The 26,877-nt window shown below is 35.7% G+C and overlaps 1 protein-coding gene and 1 long non-coding RNA gene across 3 annotated transcripts; one reads left to right on the top strand and one right to left on the bottom strand.

Annotated features, from left to right (window-relative positions):
* Positions 1 to 2,868: 2,868 nt before the first annotated feature.
* LOC103991506 (MADS-box transcription factor 23-like) lies at positions 2,869 to 19,386 on the top strand. Its single transcript, XM_009410993.3, has 9 exons — positions 2,869 to 2,994; positions 3,077 to 3,271; positions 6,548 to 6,626; positions 16,694 to 16,755; positions 18,184 to 18,283; positions 18,365 to 18,406; positions 18,479 to 18,562; positions 18,650 to 18,804; positions 18,885 to 19,386. Exons 2-9 carry the CDS (start codon positions 3,090 to 3,092, stop codon positions 18,901 to 18,903), a joined length of 723 nt encoding a protein of 240 aa, XP_009409268.2. The 5' UTR covers positions 2,869 to 2,994; positions 3,077 to 3,089; the 3' UTR covers positions 18,904 to 19,386.
* LOC135643382 (uncharacterized) lies at positions 8,807 to 25,863 on the bottom strand. Of its 2 annotated transcripts, none has more exons than XR_010498229.1 (3): positions 25,711 to 25,863; positions 20,513 to 20,574; positions 8,807 to 16,771 (listed from the first exon to the last, which is right to left on the bottom strand). It is a non-coding gene; the product is annotated as an uncharacterized LOC135643382 (long non-coding RNA). The 2 variants fall into 2 exon arrangements; XR_010498228.1 differs by having other exon boundaries at positions 25,724 to 25,853.
* Positions 25,864 to 26,877: the final 1,014 nt, after the last annotated feature.

Raw genomic sequence — 26,877 nt, 5'->3', positions numbered from 1 at the left:
TTGGCCCTTCTTTTATATTGTCCTCCATGCTGTAAAGTTCCGCTGAGAAGTGAGCTCGACGAAGGTGTGCTACATATCACAAGGTTTCATTCATGTCTTCACGTTGCATGTAGCCAACTAGGGTTTTGACACGTAGAGAAACTTTAAGATCTTGGTTCGAATGAACAGAGTTTTGTTATATTTGTAGTTTGGAAGCACCATCTAACGAGAGAAGCAATTAGACGTTGTATGTATTACGCTATGTTCTAACTTTCAGCGATATGATAGGTTTATTTTCTAAGCCAATGCAAAATTTAGTTCTTGATGTAACATTTTGGCAAGTGGTAATTCTCCGCCTGAAAGAGATCACCTAATACGAACGTATTATTGTTCTGAATAAGGAAAACCCCTAATTATTATCGTTATCTTTCTGTAGCGACAATGTTTGGTTTCTTATTTTTTTTGGTCAATAAACTAAATTGCTTTATTACCATTGAACTTTCCTACTTTGTGAACGTTCCTAGCTTTATTTAAAGTAAGCTGTATGGACTAATCATTTGTCTTCACGATTCGATTGGCTCACTTCGTCGAGGCTTAAATTAGGATTTCTATTCTCAATACGTTTTTGTATTATATTGATTGTATTTGAGAACATATTTTATTTTATTAAAATGTATTTGAAGAAAAGAGTATGAGTGAATATACAGTTATAAAATGCTTGAGCATTTAATAAGTAGGATATAAAAATTATATTTTAGATGTGCATTGATGTAAATATACATATATAAAATAAAATATTATATATATTAAAAAAAATTGTATGGTCCAAAGTAGGAAACTCGGTTAAGTAGATGGAGCAGGCGACCCGATGAAACAAATGGTATGGTGAACTTGTAAGAGGAGTCGGCAATGATAGAAATCGAGAAAAGTGGAAAGAAAATGAGGGTTAGGATTTCTATTATCTAGTGACAATCTTGTGATTTCAGATAATTCCATCGATAACTTCATTGAGATTCCACAAATGCTAAAATGCTAATGATACCCTAAGATAACTTCAACATTTGAGAATTTATAAAATAGTATCCAGATAAAATATAATTTGAAAATTAATATCAAACACCAATTCACATTTGAATATACATTATGCCCTTAATATACATTTTGAATATGTTTATAAAGGCAGCCAATATTAATGAGTAACTTAGCCAACTAGAGATAAAATTTGGAAAGTACATGTTACACAGTATTTACGTTTTTATTTTGTTATCGATACTACCAAATGATTGCTAAAAAATGATAGGATTTTTAATTAATAGCTAATAAGTTGTGTAATTAGTTCATCATACCTTTCTACATTTTCTAAGATTTAATGCAAGTTAACATGATTCCAGTAAGAGTTGGCTGGCTTACACGAAAACAGCCAACAATACTGACGCAATTAGCAAAATCAAAGTTCATTTTGTCGGCCATCGCTATAATTTTATTATATATAAAGATGTAAAGTCAAGCATCGATTCATGTCAAATTCCTCATATAAAATGGACAGTCCAAGGCGTATCATATCTTTGTTTAGCAAAGCATAAGGAGAAAAATATTACCATGCAATTCATCCACTTGAGTTATACGTGGGTTTTGACTAAGGAATCTAATCTTCCACCCAAATCTCATATGGTCAACTAATTGGCTAATGTTTTTGGATTTGAAATCGCTAAATTCAATTTTTGTCCAAAAATGAAGATTTTGATTCCAATACATAAGTTTTCTAGTGAATTTTGAAGAATAGTAGTAACATAAACTAGACTATAATGACTTCATGTGAAATCTAACTAATTTATGCATGTAATAATTTGATTAATCTTATAGTAGAAGTAGATAAGATTAAAATTGACTTATGAGGATTTGATGAGTATATCATTTTCAATTTTAACTTAGATATATATATATATATATATATATATATATATATATATATATATATATATATATATATATATATATATATATGTATATATATGTATATATATGTATATATATGTATATATATGTATATATATGTATATATATGTATATATATATATATTATAATTTTTCTTACTTCTTTATTCATTCAACATGCTAACTAAGCTCAACGAGTCTCTTCCAATAATACACGAGTTTTATGTCTTTGTCCACGCTTCTTAAGACAGAAACAAATCTTATATTTTATAGTCTAGTGATCCATCAACAGGTGATTGGTGAGCTGTAAACATCAGAGAATATATCTTTTATTATTTTATAGTCTTATATTTTCTTATCGAAGGAACCCCATCTCGGAACTTGTGCACCAAACCTTTGATCAGATGGTCGGTCCACTACTGAAATCGAGTATGCACAATTATATAATGGAATCTTAATCAGCACACGCAAAGATATACAAGATACAATCAAATTCCAAGGCTAATAATATAAGCGAGCATGCATTAATTACTTGACTCGTCCATACTTCTTGAAAAGATGAGTGTCTACCCGATGATACTTCCGATACAATGCCATTTGTAACATCAATAATATATAAATTGGCATGGGTAAAAACTTCAGCTACCAAAACACCTTTAGTTTGCATGCCAAAATTCTCTTAACGACCAAGAAAAGATTAGGCGTCCGTCTCCGGGCCCGCGCGGGGCCCGCGAGCAATGCGGTCGCACCTTTTCTGCTTCCGCCTCCGGTTTTCTGACAAGAGAAGGGGAGCCGAAACCGCAGGAAATCAAATGCCGAGGCAAATGTGCTTCGATTCGACCCCCTGCGCACGATGGGATGCACGAACGAATCCGTCAAATCAGGCAACGGAGGGGTGGTTTGGTTTAAGCTTTCTCCTTCTCTTAGGGCTGGCCTTTTTGCATAAGATATTATGAGCAGAGAGACAGCGCTGACCTAAAAGGTGGCATCCCCACAAAATAAAGAGAGAGAGAGAGAGAGAGAGAGGGGTAATCAAGAGCTCCAGTTCAGTATTTTCCTCATCCTCCTCTCTGGCTACAGGTTTGTACGCGTCTCTTCCTCTTGTTTATAATCATCTCTTCCATCTCTGTTTTAACTGGTGATATGTTGTTGAGGTGGTCAGAGGGAGGAGGAATATGGGGAGAGGGAAGATCGTGATCCGCAGGATTGATAACTCCGCAAGTCGGCAGGTGACCTTCTCGAAGAGGAGGAACGGGTTACTGAAGAAGGCCAAGGAGCTTGCCATCCTTTGCGATGCTGAGGTCGGTGTGGTGGTGTTCTCCGGCACCGGCCGACTCTATGATTACGCCAGCACCAGGTTCTTTCTCCCTCCCTCTCTCTCTCTCTCTCTCTCTCTCTCTCTCTCTCCGCTTAAACTGATCTAAAGAGGTTCTGCTGATACTTGTCTTGGTAATAAGGACGTTAGTGTTAGGGCTTGGTTGGGGAAAACGTGTGCTTGCTTGTTATGCCACGACTAGACCCCTTTTAGTGGGTTTGGCGACGAGATCTGAAGCGAGTTGAAGTCGGGGAAAGAGAACAAATGTGGATCCGGTTCTCTCAACACTGGTTGTTCTTCAACTACGACACAACTCCATGTGTTAGAGATATTTATACTCGATGTAGACTTCTTAGGCACTGTCTCAGACTTCACCACTATGGAGACGACGAAATGATGTTACCTTCATCTCTATAGTAACAATAACTAGGACAGTTCTTGTAACTTGGTGATCATTTGACGTAGATGATAGCGCAAGAATCCCCGGGATGCATATGAATAAAGAAGAGCCATAGTTCACGTAAAAGGGTTTGATTAAGCTGTTTGTGTCTGAGTGATTATAGCTCAGTTTTTTCCCTTCTCTCTTTGCCTTTATGCTGTCTAAATTGGTGCAAAAATCTGAAGGTTGTCAATTTTAGTCTCAGCTTCTCATCTTTAGTACATATGTAACCAACTAAATCAGATAATTAAATATGCAAAATGGTATGATGAAAGGCAATGATTGTGTTGACAAAACTTGGAGATTGGATTCTTGATATGATAACGAGGAAAAGTAGGTTAGCAGGCAATATTTCTTTGTGTTTGAATTGCTTTTTCCTACCTCTGAGGAAAGATAGACGTTTAAGTTGGATGATACAAGAATAGATCGATCATGCTGTAGTTTCATGATCTAGTAATTTGAACTAGTTAAACAAATAAGCTCTCACTCAAATTGGTTGGTTACTTTGGCAAACATGTTGTACACCTTAAGATGTGTATATACTGCTGTGTTAGCTGAAACTTAATTTCTTTACCTCATTCAGATCTGCAAGTTATCAGCATGATATTTTGTGGACATAGAAAAACTGTTGGATCTTTTGGGCGAGTTAATTAATCTACAGCAATGTTTGCTAGATCGATTGCTTCTGTCGAATCTTAAATTGGAGTAGTTGTCTTGTTATATCACACGACTATGAGCTGATGAGTTGTCTAGTTCTGTATCTCGAGTTGATTCCTATCTCGCTTGTTTTCAGTGTCATGAATGCTCCTTTACTTCAGTCACATAGTCAAAATCCTAAAGACTAATGTAAACATTTAAAAGAAATATTTAATCACTTTGAACACTGTGTCACTTTGAAATCTCATGTTTCATTAGCATATATGTTTGCTCTTTGTTTCCCATTAATCTCACCATTCTACAGTTTAATAGTCTGTCAAAAACAATTTAAACTTCATTGAATTAAAAGATGGAACACCTTAATAACAATCCACCCTGGAGTTTGTTGTCCTATCCAATATTCACATTCGGAATAAGCATGTACATAAACATAGTGGTTTTAGGACATTCAGAATAAAATATTGGTTATCAACATATAGGAGAAGAAACCATTTTGGCTGTATTCCGAAAAGGAGATACATTTTCTCAAGTCATGAACACTTCCACAGATTTTGATGATCACTTTTAAAGCATGACCTTCGTTTTCACGTCTATCTTAATCCTAAATTTGTGGTATACTTTGCTTTCTTCATGGCAAAAGTACATGCAGGGAGGAATACGGTGTAATAACATATTCGTACATAGATGGACATTATATTTTTGTGTCGTGTGCTTGTAGATCTCTTCCGTATCTCAAAAATAAATTCTCTTATTATTACTATAGAAAAAAAAAGGAATGTGTTTTTGTGTTCAAGTAGTTTTTTTTTTTCACAATCTTTGAGTGGTTGAATAAAACCATTTATTTTGCATTTGAGTGAAGGGAGGACCTCTTAATTATAAATTCGAATAATACAAAAACAAAATCGTAAAGCTGTAACTATTTGGTATCTACTACATAAAATGAATATGAAAACTTAAATAGGTTCACATACAAACTAAAAGGAAGAAAATTTCTTTTTTTTTTCTTGTGTATGTATGTATGTATATGTGTACGTGTATATATGTATTATACGTATGTATGTATGTATGCTTTTAGTTTTAAAATTATCAATTATATAGGTAAAATCAGTGAGAAAAATTATATAGGTAAAATCTGTGAGAGGAAACTTGATATGGATGATTATAATCAACGCTGTTCAGTGAAAGGAAATGTCTAATTGATGAACTTTATTAAGTTGTACATTCCCTCCTTTAGTTTTAAAATTGTCAATTATATAGGTAAAATCTGTGAGAGGAAACTTGATATGGATGATTATAACCAATACTGTTCAGTGAATGGAAATGTCTAATTGATGAACTTTATTAAGCTGGACATTCCCTAAAGTCAAATTTTGATGTCAATAAACAAATGCTTGCTACACCTGTCAATGGTCTTGCAATAAACCATTTCATTGGCCTGACCAATTTATAGACCTCAATTAAAGAGGTTTAGAACCCTAGATCGTTAAATGTTTATGCATTTATGTCTGCGGCTGTGATAGGATTGTAAATTATCATGAAATCGAGATAAATTAGATTTTATTGTTTTAGTATAGTGCTATGTCTACAATGTATTTAACTGCATTATTAATATTGTGGGAGTGGATTGGAAAGGTGAGGCTTCCTTCATTTGCTTTCAATTCAAGTAGACACTGAGAAGCCAACTGCGACTCTACCAAATGCATGATTCCAGAAACAATATGGTGTGTATAATTAGCAATTAGAGGGGAGTGTGTAAGTGGGAGTTCCAGTTGTTAGAATCCTTCGCCTGTCATTGTATATCTAACTTCATTCAATGAGTTATTCTAAACTGCCACTTCCCTAAGATGAAATATAGGAATTTGTAGAAGTTTCAGTTTCTCCATATTGCCAGTTACTCTGATGTATTAGGCAAATGGAACACAATATATAATAAATCAGTTATGTATTCAGATCATAAAAAAAGTAAAATGTGAGCATAAGTTAGTAATCTTTATGTTATGTAATTTATTTATATTTTATGACAATAAGCTTCTTTTTTTTTTCTCTCTATTTGGTAACAGAAAACTTCTTTACCTTAGTTTGATTGATCCTCTGTCTTCTCAATATGCAAGCCAGTTACAACTAATCTTATTTTACACTCATCATATACAATGCATATGTTTCTCATGTGTAACAATTGTATAAAATGTCAAAATTAAAGTTAATATAAGGTACTTGTGCAGCATGAAGTCTGTGATAGAAAGGTATACTAGGGCAAAGGCAGAGAACCATCTGATTGTGGACACAGCTTCAGAAATAAAGGTATGTTTTATCCTCAATCATAACAAGTATTTTTTTACTATAGATTTGTATGTTTGTAACCTCCTTGGTTAATTAACTCTGCTCATTTCATCATCATGTTATCCTATTAGGGTACAACCAAAATAACTTTTACATGAAAGGTAATACGCAAGCAGTCTACAAATATATTTTATAGTTCTATTAACCTTTTTCTTTTTTTCGAAAAAAAAATTCTTTGCTTTTTTGGGTCATATAAAGGTTTGGTAACCCTTTAGTTAGATTATTTTAAGGAATATGTGTTTAAGCTATCTTAAGAAAGTCATTTTTTACAGAAAAAGAAAGTATGCTTAACTAATGTGGAAAGTACATTTAATTTTACTTCGAGTAATATCACATGAGAGGAAATAAATTTTCTTGAATAAACAAATCACGTTACATTAGCGAGAAAAAAGCTGTATAAATACCTCTTCATGCCTTCTCTTAAGGTTGTGGAGGTGATATTTATGCTTGGGATTCACCCCACGGTTAAAGGATGGACTTCTCTAAATCATCCTTTCACCCTCTTGTTAAGCAGCAACTTCTCTTTTACAACTAAATTGGTTGAAGATGTAGAATGGATAAAAGTTCAAGGATTTCACAATTCAAAACAATAGTTAGATTCTTGAAACAACCACTTTTGACACTCTCAGATACCATGCTCAATATCCTGATGAGGTAATTTTGGAGGCCCTAAGTCTTCCATCCAGCTGAGAAATAGTGTACCAACAAGATTTTTGCCATGAGAGACGGTACAGTAGCTTTTTGGCAGTGCCACCATCAGATAGTTTTAGGCGGTGATACCATATCAACAATTCCATCTGTCTCCCATTATCCATCGCGTGGTTGAATTCATTGAACATCTTCAAAGTTGGATAATCGATGCCTCTTTATTCTTTAGAGTTCTTTTGGAATCAAACAGTTATTAAAGTAGAAAGGGTATCTCAGTTTTTACGATCATCATCCTCTTTGATTAAAAAAATAACATATAAAACAACCATACGGTCAATTAGATTGAGGGTTAAAAATTAGAAACTATATGCACAAAATAATGTTTGACATGAATAAAATCACTGGATAGAATAAGAAGTTTTTTCATTTACGATGGAGAGGAAAAAAACACAAAAAAAAAATATTTCAAATGATGTGGATATACTCGAAGGAGACCAATAGACTTGACTTCACGATGTCAGAGTGGAGGTAAAGATTGATTGACAAAAGATTTTACCAGAACCAATAAAAATTAATCTGAATGCTCTTGATTTAACTAATGATATCACATTTTATAACTAATGTGAGAAAAGATCCATATAACCAATTTTGATAACTTATTGTTATACGCTAAAAGGCAATGATTGTAACTATATGAAACCTGCTAAACTCAACTTACAATGATTGTTGAATATTAGGACGCCTATAATTAGATGGTTACTAAACTTCAACCACAAATATGAAAATAAATTGCAATGTTTTCACTCATTTAACACTGCTTCAGATTTATGATCTATTGCAATGAGTAAATTGGTTGGTAATTCAAAATATTCCAGATTAAGATATTATAGAATTAGCAAAAAATAACCACTTGGTTTGTCTTTGATAAGCTCCCTTAGTAATATCCTTCTCCAAGTCACACAAAGTTCAAGAAGAATATTAACAAATATGTAGCACAAACTAATGTTACAGATGACGAATGTTATCTGCTACCACTAAATATGTATGTTTCACAAGATTATGCCTATTGTAATAGTTAGTTATAATCCCAGCATATGAAAAACAACCTGCCAGAATTAGTAGGCAAAATCGGACCAAATATTTTGTTGATAAAAAACAATCTATCTTGGTACTCTGGTTCGAGCTAGATACAGAATGACAGTGAATATGACAGACATGAACAAACAATAGAACCAAGCATGAGCAGTTTAGAAAACCAAAAAAAAACAAAGAAATGAATGTATAATACAAGTTGATATCACAGTTATATGAGTACTGCTTATTCAGTAATTAATAGCAAGGTCCAGGGCTTCATGAATCTTTTATTACCATTGATCACTGATTAGAGCAATATCTCTACTTAAATCAAGAGAATTCAAAATCTCTTTCTATTGTTTATGGTGAAGTTACCGCTTATTTCGTAATAAAGAATCAAACCATCAGGAGCAACCAAAGACAGCATATCTCATTCCATATTACATATATGTCACATCTCAACCACAGTGAACACAATGAAGTGCAGGGACTGTGGCTACATCATTCCAGTTGGGAAGCAGTTGCCAATACTTAAATACAAAGTTGGCAATGCATAATAATCAAGGGTATGTTATAATAGGTGGTCAACATCTGTAGCTCATTCTGGAAGCTCTTGCAAGGCCACTGAGGGTTAGGCAAAAGAAGGTATCGGCCTCCATTGTGCTATCATAATCCATCTTGCAAAGATACCAGAATAGCAGCTTCAGTCCGTCTCTCAACTCAGTCATCAAAGCCATTTCATTTAGGTCAGTGCCCATTGACTCATTCAGTTCATTCTAAACAGACATTTAAATCTTCATGCCCATGAGATCGCATCTAATCCCAGAGAACGCAAAAGTAAAATGCTCATTTAGACCCTATGGCTAGCTTTGACAGAAATGCTTGCTGCTCCACTCAGTAAAAGATGTGTTGTCAAAAGGCTAGGTGCTTTGCTGACAAACTATAAATTGCTCTTTACAATTTGAAAAAGCCAAACTTATACAATCCAAACCTGCTCCTCATAAAATCCAGACTTGCTGGAAAAAGTAACAAATGAAACAAAAGAAAATATTTTATGGCATTAAACTTTCAAAAGAAACAACACTACCATTTTCTTGCTGCTGATGTTGACTTCTATGATCCTTAGAACTTACATATAAGCAATTGAATTGATCAATATGTGTCTTAAATCACTGCCTATGTGGTTTCTTGTCATATTTAGACAGATAAATATTGGCTTCTTGTTCTCACAAGACCTCGAAGGAGAGAACCAGCCACAACAACATTTTGCTTACAGTCATAGTCTCCTTTCAAGATACCTATACCATGATGGCAGTTCAACAGACCAATATGGTTGAACGGTCCCACATGGCAAAGAAGATTTTGACAGAAAGAGAGATGAAGACAAGAGGTAAATAGGGAAAGGATCATAAAGCTGTGCCAACAGAAATATAGAGAAATCAACATATATTGATGGTGCTTTAGGAAATAAACAGCAAATAGTAGGAAATAGTTTTGTAAGAACTAGATAATAGAATTTCAAAGATAATAATACAAGGCTTTTAAAATGTAGGATGAAGAAAGAAGACGTTCGGAATCTAAATGGGAGTAACTTCAATAACCACTAAGATTAAGAGTGTGGTAAAGGAGATTGTTGAAGAATCTAAAGGTAGAAATGATGATCCAGGAAAAGCGTTGGTGGGATTAAAAAAATTCAGAAGGCCATTAATACAAAACATGCATTAAAGATTGGTAAAATCATTAGAAACGAGAAGAATTTTAGAAGACATATAGTAGCTAAAAAGAGAAAAACTATATGGTTGGAAAAATAAAAAACATGAAAGTTTTTGCAGCAAGCTAAGTTCTAAGGATGGGGAAAAAGAAATTTATTAGATTGTAAAGCTACAGATAAAAAAAAAGGAGTTCAGTAAAATTAAATGTATAAAGATATAGATGAAAAGGTGATTGTTAATTGTATGAACAATAACAAAATAAAACATTGTATTCATAAATTATTTAGCAAGCAATAGACAACTTAAGCCCTTATTTAATCCATAAAACATTATCATCCTTTCCTTAAAACCTTAATTCAATAGGCTTGAAAAACTGCATAATGTTTAATGATCTAAAATAAGCTTATATTTATCCCTCAAATAAAAATTTCTGTCACGAGCAATAAATTCTTTAGAAAATTTGTACATATTTATTGTAGTTTTGTGTATTGACTTACCTTACGATCCTCCAATGTGTTAAGATATAATGTCATTTACCATTAAGTGTATCTAGATTGCGTGAAAATATTTAACTGATTTTTTTCTTTTTTTGGATATTGAAAAGTTATGTATATTTTAAACAATAACTCATAGGTGTCCTTGCATATACACCAGCATACTGCATATGCAATATATGATGACATAACTACCCGTACAGTGCTTTGCATTTCAAAAGCATGCTTTCATCAATGAAAATTAGAAGTAAACAAAATACATCATGAACATTCAGCCTGAAAATTATGAATGCAACAATTGTAAAGACAAAAAACCCATAATTGAGTCATAATGTGAAATTATAGTGATCAGACAATTGCTAACATTCCATTTGCAACTAATGCTAATAGCAATTCTCATACAATGTTAAAAACCAATCAAACTCGTAATTTAGATTTGAATGGACAGGTGTAACCATGAACCAATATATGGCTCCATGGAAACCGATCAATACTGGTTCATGCCTGGCATTTCACTGATTTGAACCAGCAGACTAGTTGTACCAAGTGGTAGGTTGTTCCCAAACTATGCCAATTCTATTTCTTCAACTAGCAGCCCCCCTCGTTTTTATCAAACCAAAAGAACCCTTTTCCTTTCATTTATTCATTCTCTTGATTTATCATCAAAAGATTGGATTTCAAGCCAGAGTTGGCATTGTTCTTGAATCAAGGTAAATTTGAAGATATTTCTATAATTTCTTTGCTTATTTTTCTTTTGAATCAATTTTTTAGTTAAATTTTATTCATCTATACGTGATCTTACTATGTTTTGGTGTATCATACGTAATTTTATTATCAAACCAAAAGATCCCTTTTCCTTTAATTTATTCATTCTCTTGGTGTATCATCCAAAGATTGGATTTCAAGGCAGAGTTTGCATTGTTCTCAAATCAAGGTAAATTTGAAGATATTTCTATAATTTCATTGCATATTTTTCTTTTGAATCAAATTTTTACTTAAATTTTTATTCATCTACACGTAATCTTACCATGTTTTGCTTGAAGATGCTTTCTTCATTCAATTGAAGCTTGATCTACACATAATTAACATTTTTCCAACATAGATTACTTGAACATACATAGGATCTGGTCTACATCAGTGTCAGACTATGCTAGATTTTCATGTTTGACCTAAGTTCATGCAAATTCGATCTAGATACATACAGATCTAGGCTACTTCCATCAGGACCGACCTATATATATACAAATTGATGCTAGACTTGTGTGGATCTGGTTTATCTCCTCGTAGATGACCAAAATTGAGGCAGATCTGGCCTGCACCCACAACAATCCAAGTGTATGCTAAATTTGTTGTTCATGTAGTATATAGGAATGTGTCAGAAAAGGTTTAGTAAAATACTGATCTAACATGGCAACACATTGATCACTTAGTGCACACCACAAGAATTAACATTTGGTATGAACTACTATGACTTTGTTGCTCATGGTCGAGGAATAAGAAGGCTGAAGTAACATTTGCCTGATGGACATCTTGACATGGCCAAACGCACACCAATCCCTTAAGAAATCAGAAAGACTTTCGAGGTAGAGTGGGAATAGAAAAAATCTCGAGCAGAACAAACATTTGCAGAGGAGCTTGATAGGCAGGCATCTAAGCAGCATGCCTATGATCAGTATGAGTCAACGATGATGTTGTTAATGACCCTGAGATTGCTGTCAACATTTGTAATCAATGAAGCACTATTAAATGTATGAGCAGACGAAGAGGCACAGACATACTTTGCGACCATTCCAATGAGCATAACAGTGGCAATGGTAGCAACTACATTATTGGACCTTAAATATGGTGCCCATCAGTTTATCAGGATAACCAATACGGGGAGTGCTAGTGATGATGATACAACTGGTGGTGCTCCACATTCAAGAACAGTATATGATGAGGTCAATCACATTCCAATCCCTAGCAGGGGGTCCCTTTAAACAAGACATCAATACCATATATGGTTGATATTGACCCCATAGTATCAATTCTCAGTGTCAAAACCACTAAGATCAATGATATACCCATGAGAACAAGAATGATAGACAGGCACTCTCATAGTGATTCAATTTTAATTCTCAACCCTCCTTTTGCATCTTCCAACACATTATATATCTATAATGTCCATCTAGAAATACAATTGATAAACAAAGCCTCCAAATCAATATTGCAGAAAGATATCTTGCTGATCAAGTTGGTGAATTCTGCATATGGATAAAATCCTTCAAGATAGCCCTGACCCTGATTACAAAACGAGGAGTTTTGGTTTCCAAAAACCAAGAACCAAACCAAACTGGGCTGTTTTCTGGAATCAGAACTGGAACAGCTGGTTTCGGTTTGAACCGCTAATTTTTTTAAATATTTTTCATATTTTTATATTTTAATTACGAAATAACCAAAATACCCCTAGAAAATAACAATTATATGTCTATTGCAAGGGACAAACTGGTCATTTGCCCCTCTATCCAAGCGGTGGAGCATTGAGCCGACCGTTTGAGCCCCAACGATCAATCAAGCCCAACATCGATCGGGCCTTTTTTATTTTCTTTTTGAACCATCGGTTCCGGTTTCCCAACCCAAAATTCGAAACTGAACTACTCGGTACCGATTTCGACTCCATTTGGAGCCAATGAACTGTTGGGCCAGTTCGGTTCCGGTTCCAGATCGATTCAAACCGAGTCATGGTCAAGGTTACTTCAAGATGCAACAAGATCTCTATGGTATGATTCTTACATGTGGTAGCTAATCAAAACCCACTAGGGTAATAATCATCAACTTCCTAGCCATGATAGGAAGTCGTGTACCATAAGTCCATTGATTAATCACATCATTGACCCATCAGAGACTATTGTAGATGATATTGGAAATCACACTAAATACTCCAGGTGGCAATGGATAATGGCACCAATTAAGAAATCGATGAATTGATAAATACACATCTAAATCAATTTAGGCCATGTACCATATATCATATCGACCTTATGATCGACATTGATGACATCCCACGTGAAGAAAACAATGGACAAGGCACAAGAAATAATTTGTTTTATCAACAACCATCAACGAGTGCATGCCTCAACGAAAAGATTCATAGAAGGGAGATCCTATGAACGAGGGTCACTAAATTTGATCAAGCAAAGAAAGATTCAAGTGGCTTTTCCAACAAATGAAATAATCTTTACCTTCATATCATTTTTGGAGATGGGATAATCAAATTTCAAGCGATCTTAATTGTTTTAATCTCTTTATCCATAAAATTATAACATTTTCAATATCAAATGGTGGCTTATTGTCTCTTTTTTGTTTTTTTTTTTTTGGGGGGTCAAAGTGGCCTATTGTCTGGCAAAAGAAAAGTGGCCTATTGTAGCTTACTACCTAAATTTAACATACCAAAATTGATATGACCCTGTCTTGGTGACTTGTTCACTCTTTGCAGGGTCATCATCAGATAGAACCTTAGAACAAAATATAGAAAGTGCAACAGCTACTATTAGTGAGGTGAAGTATCTGATCATGTTAATTTTTATCTCACAGAGATAGTATCAATTGACTTACCCTATTTTTTACCTTTAGGGGCGTCTATTTTGATTAGCCTACAACAATATCAATAAGAATTCAACACAATTTCATATTTATATGACATGGATCCCATAACAACATGACATTTCACACAATACTAAACAAAATGTGTTCCTATAATATGTTTTATAATTGTAATTGTGTAGATGAGTAATGAATTCACATGATCTGCACCTCAAAGAAAATTGTCCGTTAATTCCTATCACAAACTACGTCATCCAATGGTTGCGAGTATACTTAACCACTTTCTACTTCATACATATTGCAATCACCTTTTATATTGACACTTGGAAAAGAAAGATTTTGGGCACTATTACATGCATAAATGGCTGCATCATATAACCAAGGATAGGACAACGACGAGGCCAAATAAAAACCATTTGACTCATAGTTTGTCACCAATGATTTATATCAAAGTTTCCAATATCCACCCAATACAGTACGGTTCGATACAAGTGGTGAATACCAGTCTAATTGATTATTGACACACAGAGGTAAATCGAGCATTATCCCCATACCCAACTTGTACCCACACATACCATATGGTACAGGACCAGTACTTTTTTTTACTATGCAGTCTTTTTTAAGTTTTTTTTTATTTCTGAAACTCGGCACATACCGTACGCGAAATTGGAACCCTAGACTTATACCCTTTGATGCATTGAATGTGTAGAGCTGAGAAACCAGATTATTATTTGATGAGATGGCAGATTGACCACACCCATCAAAGCTCATTTCTGAACAATTTATAGAGAGAACCAATAAGACGAGATGGCCCAATACGTGAACAATAGTAGAATATCTGAACTCGAATTGTAAGGCATGGTTAAGCCTCAAAAATCTCTTCCATAGGTCATGCTATTGGAAGCTAGTTATAATCATCTATGTACTATTGGAAACTAGTTTTAATCATATACAAGGCGCAGCAAAGCTAGAGGCACATTGCAATCAGTTGACTCATCAGACATCATTGATGACTAAGAGATCAGAAGGAAAAAAAAGGATGGTAGACTTCTCCCCAAGTTCTAATTGTGAGATCCAAAATGACAATGGCGAACAGATGCAATAATGGTGACCAAAGATCCTATGTTTTTGCTGACAATAGATTGAGCAATCATTTACTCATACCACCCAGGATGAAAAACATGATGATAGTGAATTGTGAGGATAGCAAGACTTTGCTCCATGGTTCCAACCAAGGATTGAAATATCGTACCGTACCAGAGTTTCGACATTCGCTCGGTATGATACTATATACTGAGCGGTATACCGTTCGGTATGTGTATATATATATATATATATATATTTATTTATTTATTTATTTATTTATAAAAGGCGACGTCGCATTTTCCTTCTCCCACACGGGGCGACGTCGCTTTTTATAAAAATATTTATACATTAAATATATATATATATATATATATATATATATATATATATATATATATATATATTCCGTTCGATAATGGGCGATTCGTATACCGATCAACTGACGGACCGATACGTATCGTTCGGTATGGGCGGTATTATTCGAAACTGTATACCTTGGTTCCAACTGTGAGGTCCAAATTTGTGAAAACAAACAGCAGCACTAATGGTGACCAAAGATCCTATGTTTTTGTTGTCCAAAGAGGTTGACAATAGATTGAGCAATCATTTATTTGTATGATCCGAGACGAAAAACATGATGCCATATCTACCATTATTATATTAGATAGGAAAGGAAAGTCGAGAAGAAGACAGTTCGTATGGTTAATCACAAAAACACCAGAATCCTTGCCAAGATCTCGTAAAGGAAAAATGAGCCAAGCTAAGTTGGTTTGGAACTGCGAATCAATGAAGAGAACCTAAGGCTTCTCCAAAGAATCTCTAGGTTTTAGTAATGTATAGATTGCAACTTGAGCTCTTTTACTTGTTTGTAACTGCTACTTCAGATCATATTTGTATTTGTTCCATGTATAGAAATTATTTATCTCTCAAAGTTTCTACCTTCTTCTGAGTCAAATGAATATCCAAGTTATACTACATGTCTACCACTCAAGCCATATAACATTTTCAAATGTCATGATCATACTCCTAAATCGAGATTACTCCACTTATTAGCTATCAGAAAAAATCCAAGTTTGCTGCATATCCAGATTGGTGGTTAATTTTACATGATAAACAAACCACCAAAAAGTGGCAACAATTGAATCACAATCAAAGGTCCAAAACATTGACATAAGACAACAAACTGATTAGAAAAACAAAATCATATTATTATAGGAATCTGAAATAACTTAACATGTTTTTAGGAGCTTTAACAAATAGATTCTTCAGTGTTTGATGCCATACCTCACAATTGAATTTCAGAATTCAGATTATAGTTCACCACTTCACCTTATAGGATGATTATTTTCGAAGCCTAGTTAACTGTGAAAATATAAATCTAGCAATACCAAGAAATATCTAGTGTGGCTAAACCTGGGCTTTGTACTTACAGTTTTGGCAAAGGGAGGCAACAAGCTTGAGGCAGCAATTGCATAAATTGCAAGAAACTCATAGGTATGCTCACTTCACCCTACATGACAAGAAACATTAGCACTTAAAAGTCATCATTCTGTAACTTAGCCAATAACATGTAGCATCAAAAATATAATTGCAATCACATACAAAATAGTATCATTAGTAGACTTCAACAAAAATCATCAGTAATATGAACCATGAACCACAGATGATTATATATCTGTTACATATATGTTCCAGGTCAATCGCTGCCCATAACTAGATAATATCATTAGGTACAAGCAACCAACATCTTTGCACAGTACAGGCTAATTAGTCAGTATTATGAACAAATAGAAGCCAAATGGCATCCTTTTTTAAGTATTAATAAAAAAATATTAAATGCACTGAATGGAGTTCATCATTCATGTTCTTTTGATAAGGGGAAAAAGATCTGAAATCTCATGAAGATAGTTCATGATAATATGAAAATACATAGGATGAATGAGTACAAGATAGACATTTTACAACATTTTTAACAATCAAACATGAAAAGTATAGTAAATACCAAATAGTAATCATGTTTTCAAAGTGATATATGAGATCATATCAACAAAAGCAACAGTCCATGACTGGCAGTACATACTTTCAAATTATCTGATAACAAATTGTAAACGAAAGATAATTATCATATCATTTCATAATTTTATTCTCCCCGCTAGGTAAGTACTCCTCTGCTTGCTTCCAAGTGTGCTAGAGACACAGATAGTATCTATGCAAAGTACAAACACACAGTGAGCAAATGCAATCTAACATTATTACCATGATAATAGTAGTAATAGTCAAGGACTGCTGTACCACCTGAAACAGTATGAAACGATCACCTGGTCCAGTTCAGTAAAATTAATTAAAAAAATCAGAAAATAGCAGTGGGGCCCATCCATCTAGGCATTAGAAAAAAAATAAAATCCATCTAGGCTGCTGCCACTACCATTGCTTTGCAATCCTGCTGCCATCGTCGTTAAGTGACACCGCTGCCAACATCATTGCCGCCGCATTTCTTCTTCTTCCCAGATACGCACCTACCTCTTCTCCTCCTCTTCTTTCTTTGTCTTCCTTCTCCTCCGCCATTTCCTCTTCTTCCTTCTGCCTTCGTCCTCCTTCCTATTCTATTCCTCCACCGCCTCTTCCTCTCTCTTCTTTTCCTCTCTAAAACACCAGTACATACCTATGTACCAACACATGGTACACCAGTACTAACTGGTATGTACCAGTAACAGATCACCGAAATTGGTCTGATACCTGAAACGGCGATCTTTGGTAATAGTAACCATAAAAAGATATGGTCAATGGCTTACCGGTATCCTAACTGCATGTGTGACGTCTATACTTGCAGAAGTGATACTGGGTGGCTATTCATATGTGTTATATCAGCCATATAAAAACTTGAGAACTTATATAAAAGAGCAACTATTTCAACACTTGTAGGCAGTTGATGGGAGAAGAACTTTCTGGTCTAAGTGTCAAGGATCTAGAAAATCTAGAGAACCAACTGGAGATGAGACTCCGTGGTGTTCGAAAGACGAAGGTCATATTTACATTTGCCTTAATGCTTGCTTAATGTTACTATTTATCTCATGTATACTTGACTGTGTTGTTCATTTTACAGGAACAACTTCTAATTAATGAAATTCAAGAATTGAATCAGAAGGTACGGCAACCTACTGTCTCTATGATACTCATTGTGTTTGAAGTAATGCAATTTCTACTGTTTTCATTGCAGGGGAGCCTTATTCACCAAGAAAATATGGAGCTTTACCGGAAAATAAACATAATGTATCAAGAAAACAGAGAGTTACACAAGAAGGTATACTAATATCCCAAGAAAATTTGCAATCAAATTGTTTAAACTGGTGATAAACTATAGCACAAAACTAAGCATGTGCCTCCTCAGGTTTATGCACCAACGGAGGAAAATGACCCTAATAGAAATTCAGTTATCCCACATGGTTTTCATATAACAAAGGAAGTAAATGCACTCATTCATCTTGGACTACACCAACAACATCAGCATGGAGAAGAGTTAAAACTTGGAGCTCCAAAACTAGGGTAATGTTTTTCTTCTAGTATGGATATTTGACATATATCAACTATTAGTTCAATAATACAATGTTTAAAATACCATGCAGCATATTTCAAGTGAAATAAGGAGAGAGATAACAGATCAAGAATCAGCGTTCATGGTCTTCATCATATTATCCCGAGGTTATAACAGTGTTGTAATTATCCTAAGCTATGGTGACAGCACCATACTACTGCTGGTGTGATACAATGGCGACAGCAGTACCTACTTATGGTCAACTTTGGCCATTTAATCCTAAATTTTCCTCATCCACTTCTTCCTATTATCTTTCCCAACTTCTGCTTTTCTGTCTAAGTATGAATTAGAGCTGTAGTAGCATTTTCCTCTTATCATCATCCTAATCACCAATGATTTCTCTCTAATCATGACGAAATGCGACAAGTCTGTTCCCTTTAAACTCAATCAAACTGCACTTGGCTTGATCAGTCCTAGAGTCTAGAGATCCTTCTGTTACTCAAAACAGATCAAACCAAACTGATTTAACATATCAAAGGGATCAGTTGATCCAATTGAAACTCTCATAAATTTCACCAATTCCAGTAGATGCTAGTGGGTTTCGAATATGATTTGGTGGCAAAACTGTAATAAGACTAGAATATGAAGTGAATCATGTCAGACTTTAATTTTACAAACTTTGCTCTTGATGTTTCAAGGCAGCACCTCTTTATCTTCCATTTATATTTCCTCTTTTTGGCAAGGAATTCAATCTAGTAAGATCAACCACTCCATGGCCAAGGTAAATTCATAGTAAGTTTCAAGGCACGCACAAGGACATAAATAGCAGATAAACTAGTGAATAACCTGGTAATCAAAGTAAAAGTATCCATTTCTGTGAATATAGTCCTGAGCCTTGGGATTTTATAAAATTTTATTATTACTTAATCTTCACGATAGTATTGCTCATCACTAGTTTTTTTTTAGTTATCTGATTCCATTTGCAGCTAGTTTGAACACTGAAATAAACATTAAATTATTCACTGGTAGCTATGTTCCATGAAAACACCTAGGTCAATGAAATTACCTCATGACAATAAGTATATCCAACAACTCTTCTCCACAAAAGGTGGTGGAACCATGTAAAGAACAAATAATAATGGCCATAACTTTAGATCATATTTTTCTTGAGCCCATTCTCTCTTCAAATTTAATCCCCTATTTCATTTTCTAGTTTGTCCTTCCTATCGTTCTAACTTGCTATTAAGGTTAACGAAATTGTCGTGCACAATTTACGAATTTGAAATCCAGTTAATACAAGAACATGATAGGGGCATGGATGTGAAACCAAGATCAAGGTATTGTACCTTGAGCCAACGAGGCATTTAACAAAGACAATAATTAGGCTAGTGCCATGAATGTCTCAACCATGCTCAATTTTTAATGTCTTTTCTTTTGATTCATAATATTCTGTTTCTACTAGTCCTATTCGGTTCACAATTATCTGTACCTATGTATAACAGAAAGCCTAACAAAAGCTACAATGATGTAGAATTCTTGTAGCTATGATAATTGACCATACTCTACAGGCACAACCTGCTAACCGTGTATAAACAGAACCATAGTGATTTTTGCATAAAACAGAGATACAGTCTTCCAGATTTTCAGGGTCACAAACCAAGATACTATTGGCACAACTTACAAATATTATCAACAAGTCTTAAAAGAATATTAATATACCACAGAACTTCTTGCAGATTATGCAGCTACTACCTCAAGCTTGTTGCCTCCTTCTGCAATAACTAGTGAAACAAACCACAAATCAGATACATGTGAAATACAAATAAAACTTGATCGATATTTGACTTGGTTAAGAGTTAAGGCAACAAAAGAATCAAAGCTACTTACTAATTGATGTGTGGCCTATGATTGTTGAGCACACTATAACAATACAACTAAACAAGAAAATATATTACAATCACAGGCATTTGTGACAACTGTCAGCAACAACAGCAAGTCACACGACAAGACATAAAGCCCCAACAACAGCAAGCAACCCATAATGTACCAAAATTTGTGAGAATTAAGAAATACCAAAATCTTATTGCTATTTGGATCTCCGATGTGCCCTCAATCTATGCCTTCCCAAATTTTGCATACCGCTCGGTGTTTACCAGCCCAAGCAAGGATCAATACCAAACCATATGATCAGGCACTGACCAGTACTACTTTTTAATATTTGCTTTAGCTGATATTGATGGCACGAGTTGATATTCCGCCCAGTATACTGATATCTTTCTGGTCCGTTAGATTATTGAAATTGGTATCAGAATAATTATTAAAATAACTATAAACCAAAATTCGATGCATATTATAAAAATATTTTAATTTAGCAAATGAAAGGCTAAATATTTTTCTACCTGAAACTGTGAAGACAGTGATGAACCATGTTATAACCCCAATGCTTCTCTAATCATCATAAGGGAAAAGTCCTAGGTAATGTGTTGAGAAGCAAAGAAAACCTTTATTTGAAATGAGTCCACAGAGATTGTGATTAATTATGAATCAACCCTATAGTCAAGGATTAAAAACAGATCTAACTAGATGGTACTGATTAATATTTACTGGTCCAACCATGTTTTGACACCGAGCCAAATTGCCTAGTCCAGTTCAAAACCAGGCTTGCAATCTGATTTTAATGATTAAAACCATGGCAGCCGGGTGGCAGCCAGGCAGCAGACTATATTTTTTTAATTAGTCCTCTTTGTCATCTCAGTGTCGCCAAACAGCTACATTATCATCACCATCACTGGTTCCACCTTGGCCTCTGGAATTTATCCTCGTTCTCACCTCTTCCTCTACCTGTCCTCCTCTTCCCGTCTCCTCCTCTACCTCCCTTTTCTCCTCCATCTTTTCCTCCCCCTCCATCAGTCCTTGTCTCTCTCCCCCCTCAACCTCCTCTGTACTCTCCACTTTTCTCTTGGTACGTTTAACACCGGCCCATATCGAGTTTCGATAAATCGATCCATACAGGTTCTGTCATCAACCAGTATCTTCAATCACCAATGAGAGTTTAAAGATCTAGGATGATCAAAAGAGAAGTGATAAAATGAAAAGCTTTTCAAAAATATACATGAAATATATTCCAACACATATTTATACATGTACACAAGCAAGACCATTCTATATTGCTCAAAATCCTAAAATGAATTTCTTTTAAAAATGTAGAATGTTTAGTGCAAAAGTCAAGATGTTTCCTAAGTTACCTTTCAAATTCAAATAGATTTTAAAGTTCACTTATTTTCTTTGTTTCATGGTAAATCTAAATTATCAACTCCAATAATTACTCACATTTACAAAAATAAAGAAATCTAATATGATTCATCAATCAATCATAAATATGGGAATTTAAAAGGGAACCAAAGTGTGCACTGGCTTGCATCTTTTACCAAGCTCTCCAAATCTGATTTGATCTGGAGGGGAAACTGGCATCCTAATCTGATATCAATTTTATTCTGAGCAAGGTTTACATTGTACTAGAATTTTGAAGTAATAAATATCTCTTTTCCTTTCAAAAAAGAAAAAACAAATCATCGTTAATTTATAATGGTAAATATACAGATTAAGCAAAATCGACTGCCCATATTTATGGATCTTTTTTTTTTCCTCCAAGAATGATGTACTATGGTTTCTCAACCTTCGGCCAGCATCCTCTACTGTCATGACCCAACTAAACCAGAATAGCAACCCTAGTTACAAGGATATCTGACCCATTTTTTGTGGAGTATAGCTCAAAAATGCTTCATCTCAAATTAACCAGAGTTCATCCACCAAGCACTTATATATCAATTCAAGTGTTTATCCACTTTGGATATAGGACTAAATTCTGAGATGTTATAGTCTCCCACTTAAGGTCTTTATGTCCTCTTTTAATGACCAACATGACCTATAATCAAGCCCTAGCATAGTGCACATGAGAACCAACCTAGTAGCTCCACATTGTGATGTGCCCTCTGATTCCGTCCACGAGTAGCCCTTTGCTATTAGAAACTCTTATCATGCCCAATACTAGACTAGATCTAAGACCAATTGTCACGACCCATTAACCCATTTACTTTGTTGAGTTTAAACATTTGGCCCAAAATGCTTTAACTCCACCCATTGACGGAAGACCCATCAAGCCCTTATAAAAAATTCAAGTTTTTAGCCACTACTAATGTGGGACTAAATTCTAGGGTATTACCTCTACTCTGGGAGTTAAGAAATACCTTATAAGGATAATTAAAGTAAGAAAAGAGATTTCTGTACAAATAGAATAGCTAGAAGCTTGACAGACTCATAAAGGCTTAAAGATCTAGGCAATGATTTAAAAAAGCGCTCGGGCGCTCGCCTAGGCGCTTAGGCGAGGCGAGGCTCGACGGCCTCGTTTAAGGGCCAAGTGACGTGCTTCAAAGACGCTTCGCCTGGAAGCTCGCCCAAGCCCAAGTGTCGAGCGCTTCGGGCAAGCACTTGGTTCAATTAAGCAAACCGAACCAGACTGTTAAGTTTGGCTTGGTTAAATAACGTAGTTTGTTACCTCAAAAGCCACCCTTCACACTAGCGCGACCCCAAGGAACCCTAGCACTACTTCTGCCTCCGTCGTCAATGCTTTCTGTCGCTGCCTCCGCTGCAAACGCAACTGACCGGGCCTTCCTCTGTCACCGACGGACGAGTTCGACGACCCCCATAGCTTCCTTCCGCTATCACTCCGTGTGCAGTTCCTTCCACTATCGAGGGAGTGGACCGTAAGTTCCTTTGCCACTGACGACACCCTCTGGAGCTTTCACCGCTGCCACTACTACTTTCCGTAACTTTCGCCGTTGTCGTCCGCAACTTCCGTCGTTGTCGCTGCTGCTGTCCACAGCTTTTGCTGTTGTCACTATTGTTGTTCGCAGTTTCTGCAGCTACCACTGCTACTATTCGCAGCTTCCGCCACTGTTGCTGCCATCGTTCGCAGCGCTGCCACAACAATCTTAAATTAATCCTTTGTTACTGTTAACATTTTTTCTCCCCTTTAACTACTTTAACAGTAAATAATATACTGTTAACAGTATATTTTTAATTTAATATCATATTTTTATTTAAATAATTATATATTTTTTTATTGTATTATAACAGTGCCTCGCTTCGCTCGGGCAAGCGCCTAGTGCCTCAAGCGTTTTGGGACCTTGGCGCCTAGCGCTTTTAAAATCACTGGATCAAGGCAATTTAAGCTCGCAGCCTCGCAAAAGGTGAACTTTACAGGACAAGACTTGGCACCATAGTACGTGGTAAGGTTGCTTCTTTACAATCTATGCGACAAAGGTGCAAGTGCTAGAAACAAGTTTCTTGTTTGCTAGGATAACCAAATCCCACATTAGTGCCTGAACTCGAAAAAGGAGAAATTTGTGCACTGGGCCACTCTATTTTCGTAGTCAGCAAATAACTTTCAAAGATTCTGTTTCAGCTGGAAAGTGTTCAATAAAATGGCAAGGCAAGACAAGCTGCAAATAACATTCCATGAGGAACATACGATCTCTAGTTATGATGTTCATTCCTCATCAACTAACAATTAGAAGCAATTCATAACACAAAATTGTTGGTATAAAACGCATTAGGCATTCTATTATGAGATAACATATGAAGTAGTCGTTTCCAACATAAAATTTCTGACTAGAGCATCAACCTTGTTCTGCCTACAACAGACTAACTTCTAACCAAGCAATAAAAGTGTATTTCTAACATATAAACTAAAAACATAAGATCATCACAGACACTTCAACTACAAAAGGATGCATGCATGCGATACCATCCACATTTCAAGAACACCAATCTAATACCAATGAAAATCTAAGGGACACTATGTTTCCAAATCATCAAAGTTGAGATTTTATTAATGACAAATACACTAACTCGGTAATAAAAGCTGATATCAGAAGCAACCTATAGTTCCGTTATATAATGCATAAAAAATAGCAGTAAGTCATTGATATGTGTCCACGAAAGGCCATCATGACCATTTGAAATCTGTGTCACACTAACAAAAGTGGCAGTTGGTACACCCCAAGTACAACAATTGCATGCTTTGAAGACGCAGACATATTCTACATCGAAATCAGTAATAATCGAACCCCATACTCCAAAGTTAAACTTAAAATAAATTATTGATTCAAATAGCCCGTACAAGTATGTAAAAACAGGTACTCCTAACTAACCAACACCAAACTACCTGTGTGCCCAAATCCTATGGTTCATTACCGAGAATGATGGTCCGCAGTTTCTTAAACTACCATTATCACCCTTGTGCTTGGGACAAAAGAACATCCTATGAACAAAAGTGAAGCAAGAAAAAAGTCGTGTTAAAGCAGAAAAGCTAGTTGCTTGAACCAGCTTTGCAAAATTCAGTTGCGGCCAGAAAGAGTGTGGAAAAGTGTCATAGGAAAACAAGTTGTGAAGAACTTAAGATGTGTTTTTTTTTTTCCTCAACAAATTATGATCTATTACAAATATATTGGCTCAAAATCCATCAAACAGCATGTTATGTGTAACCATATTCAAAAGCTGTTTGCAAGACAAACAAGTTCAAGTAATGCAGCACTCCTTAACACAGAAAACAAATACTTGACAAAGTGACAGACCCCTCGACCAAAACAACGGAAACACCCAGATTATAACCCTCATTTTCACGAAAGTCAATCTCTAATGCCCATGGGAACCTAAACACTGGCACATTTGTGAATGACCATGGTTGGGATCTCCGTCAACTCTAAATCTTTGCAGATACCGAAACAAAACTCAAAAATAAAAGAGGAAACCTTATCAAGATCGATCCGTGGGGAACCTTCGATTTAGCAAATCGAACCGAACGAGAAAAAAGAATCAATGTTCGGATCGATCAGATCAAGCAAAACAGAACTTACGTTGGTGAATTACCTGATATCCTATCGTCGCTCCAAGTTAGGGCAACGCTCGCTCTCGCACTCTCGGGGGCGAAGTCAGGGAGCAGAATAAATATACTTGGAGATGTGCAATAAAGTTTCCCTAGAAATAAACAAAGGGGCCGTAGCTCAATAAATGGGCCATTGTCGCTTTTCATCGGTGGGGGATTCGATCCCCAGCCGCGTCGGTACATATATTCTATGTATGACAATAGCGGTTTGGTTTGGTCCACGTCGCTGTCTAGGATCCCCACTTGCTGTTTAGAGTCTTAAAGCCTTAATTTATTGGCCACTGCGTACGGTGGAGCACCAAAAGCCATGCTCGCCAAGCAACGTGAGCAGGCACTCGCGGTTTTCCGACGCCATCCGTCTCGGAGGGCAGCAGCCAACGCACCTGCCTTCTGATTGGAGAGATCATCGTCGCACGACGGGGTCCCACGTGGTCTCCACCACCACGTCGATCGCGAGGCGTCGGCACCACTAATCATTCCGTCGCCGCTACATCTCCGTTGGCGCCCACCTTTCCGCTGCGGGTTATTTGAACTTAGCAGCACAATGCGGAGGTGCGAATGACTCTGCTGTTTAGCTTAGATTACCAAGTTTTGACTTGGAAGCGTTTCATTTTATATACTGGATTTTTATTTTATTTTATTATGATGCTTACTTCGTGATTCGAAGGGCTGTTGGATTTTAAGTCCACTGTCGGAAACTCTCGTGTTACTACTTCGGTAACACTACCCAACGCAGCGATAGTGTATAGCATCGAGAGACGGTGCACCGATGGATACGTGATACTTCCAGTTCTTTATGCCTCGAATTCTGACACCTTTAATGGAATAGACACTATAATATGTGCTCATTGCCAAATGACGTATCTCTTATTATGTATGAGAAACTCTGATCCACAACATCAATCTAGAGTGATCCAATGATAAAAATTCTTTATGCTTGCACATGGATCTTAAATTTTATATTACGTCGCCTGGTGCCTCATTCTGTTCTTGTATTGTTCCATAAAAGAACACGAAGGCAACTTACATTTGTGAATCGGACTCGACACGATTAATGGTCGCCGAGATTGCAAAATATCGCAACCGGATCCGATCGGATGATATAAATATACTGCATAAAAGTTGGCTCGCTCACGAC

The sequence above is a fragment of the Musa acuminata genome, chromosome BXJ3-7 (genome assembly GCF_036884655.1).
Source record: "Musa acuminata AAA Group cultivar baxijiao chromosome BXJ3-7, Cavendish_Baxijiao_AAA, whole genome shotgun sequence".
Taxonomy (NCBI): Eukaryota; Viridiplantae; Streptophyta; class Magnoliopsida; order Zingiberales; family Musaceae; genus Musa; species Musa acuminata.
This window is presented reverse-complemented; position numbering and strand designations above follow the sequence as displayed.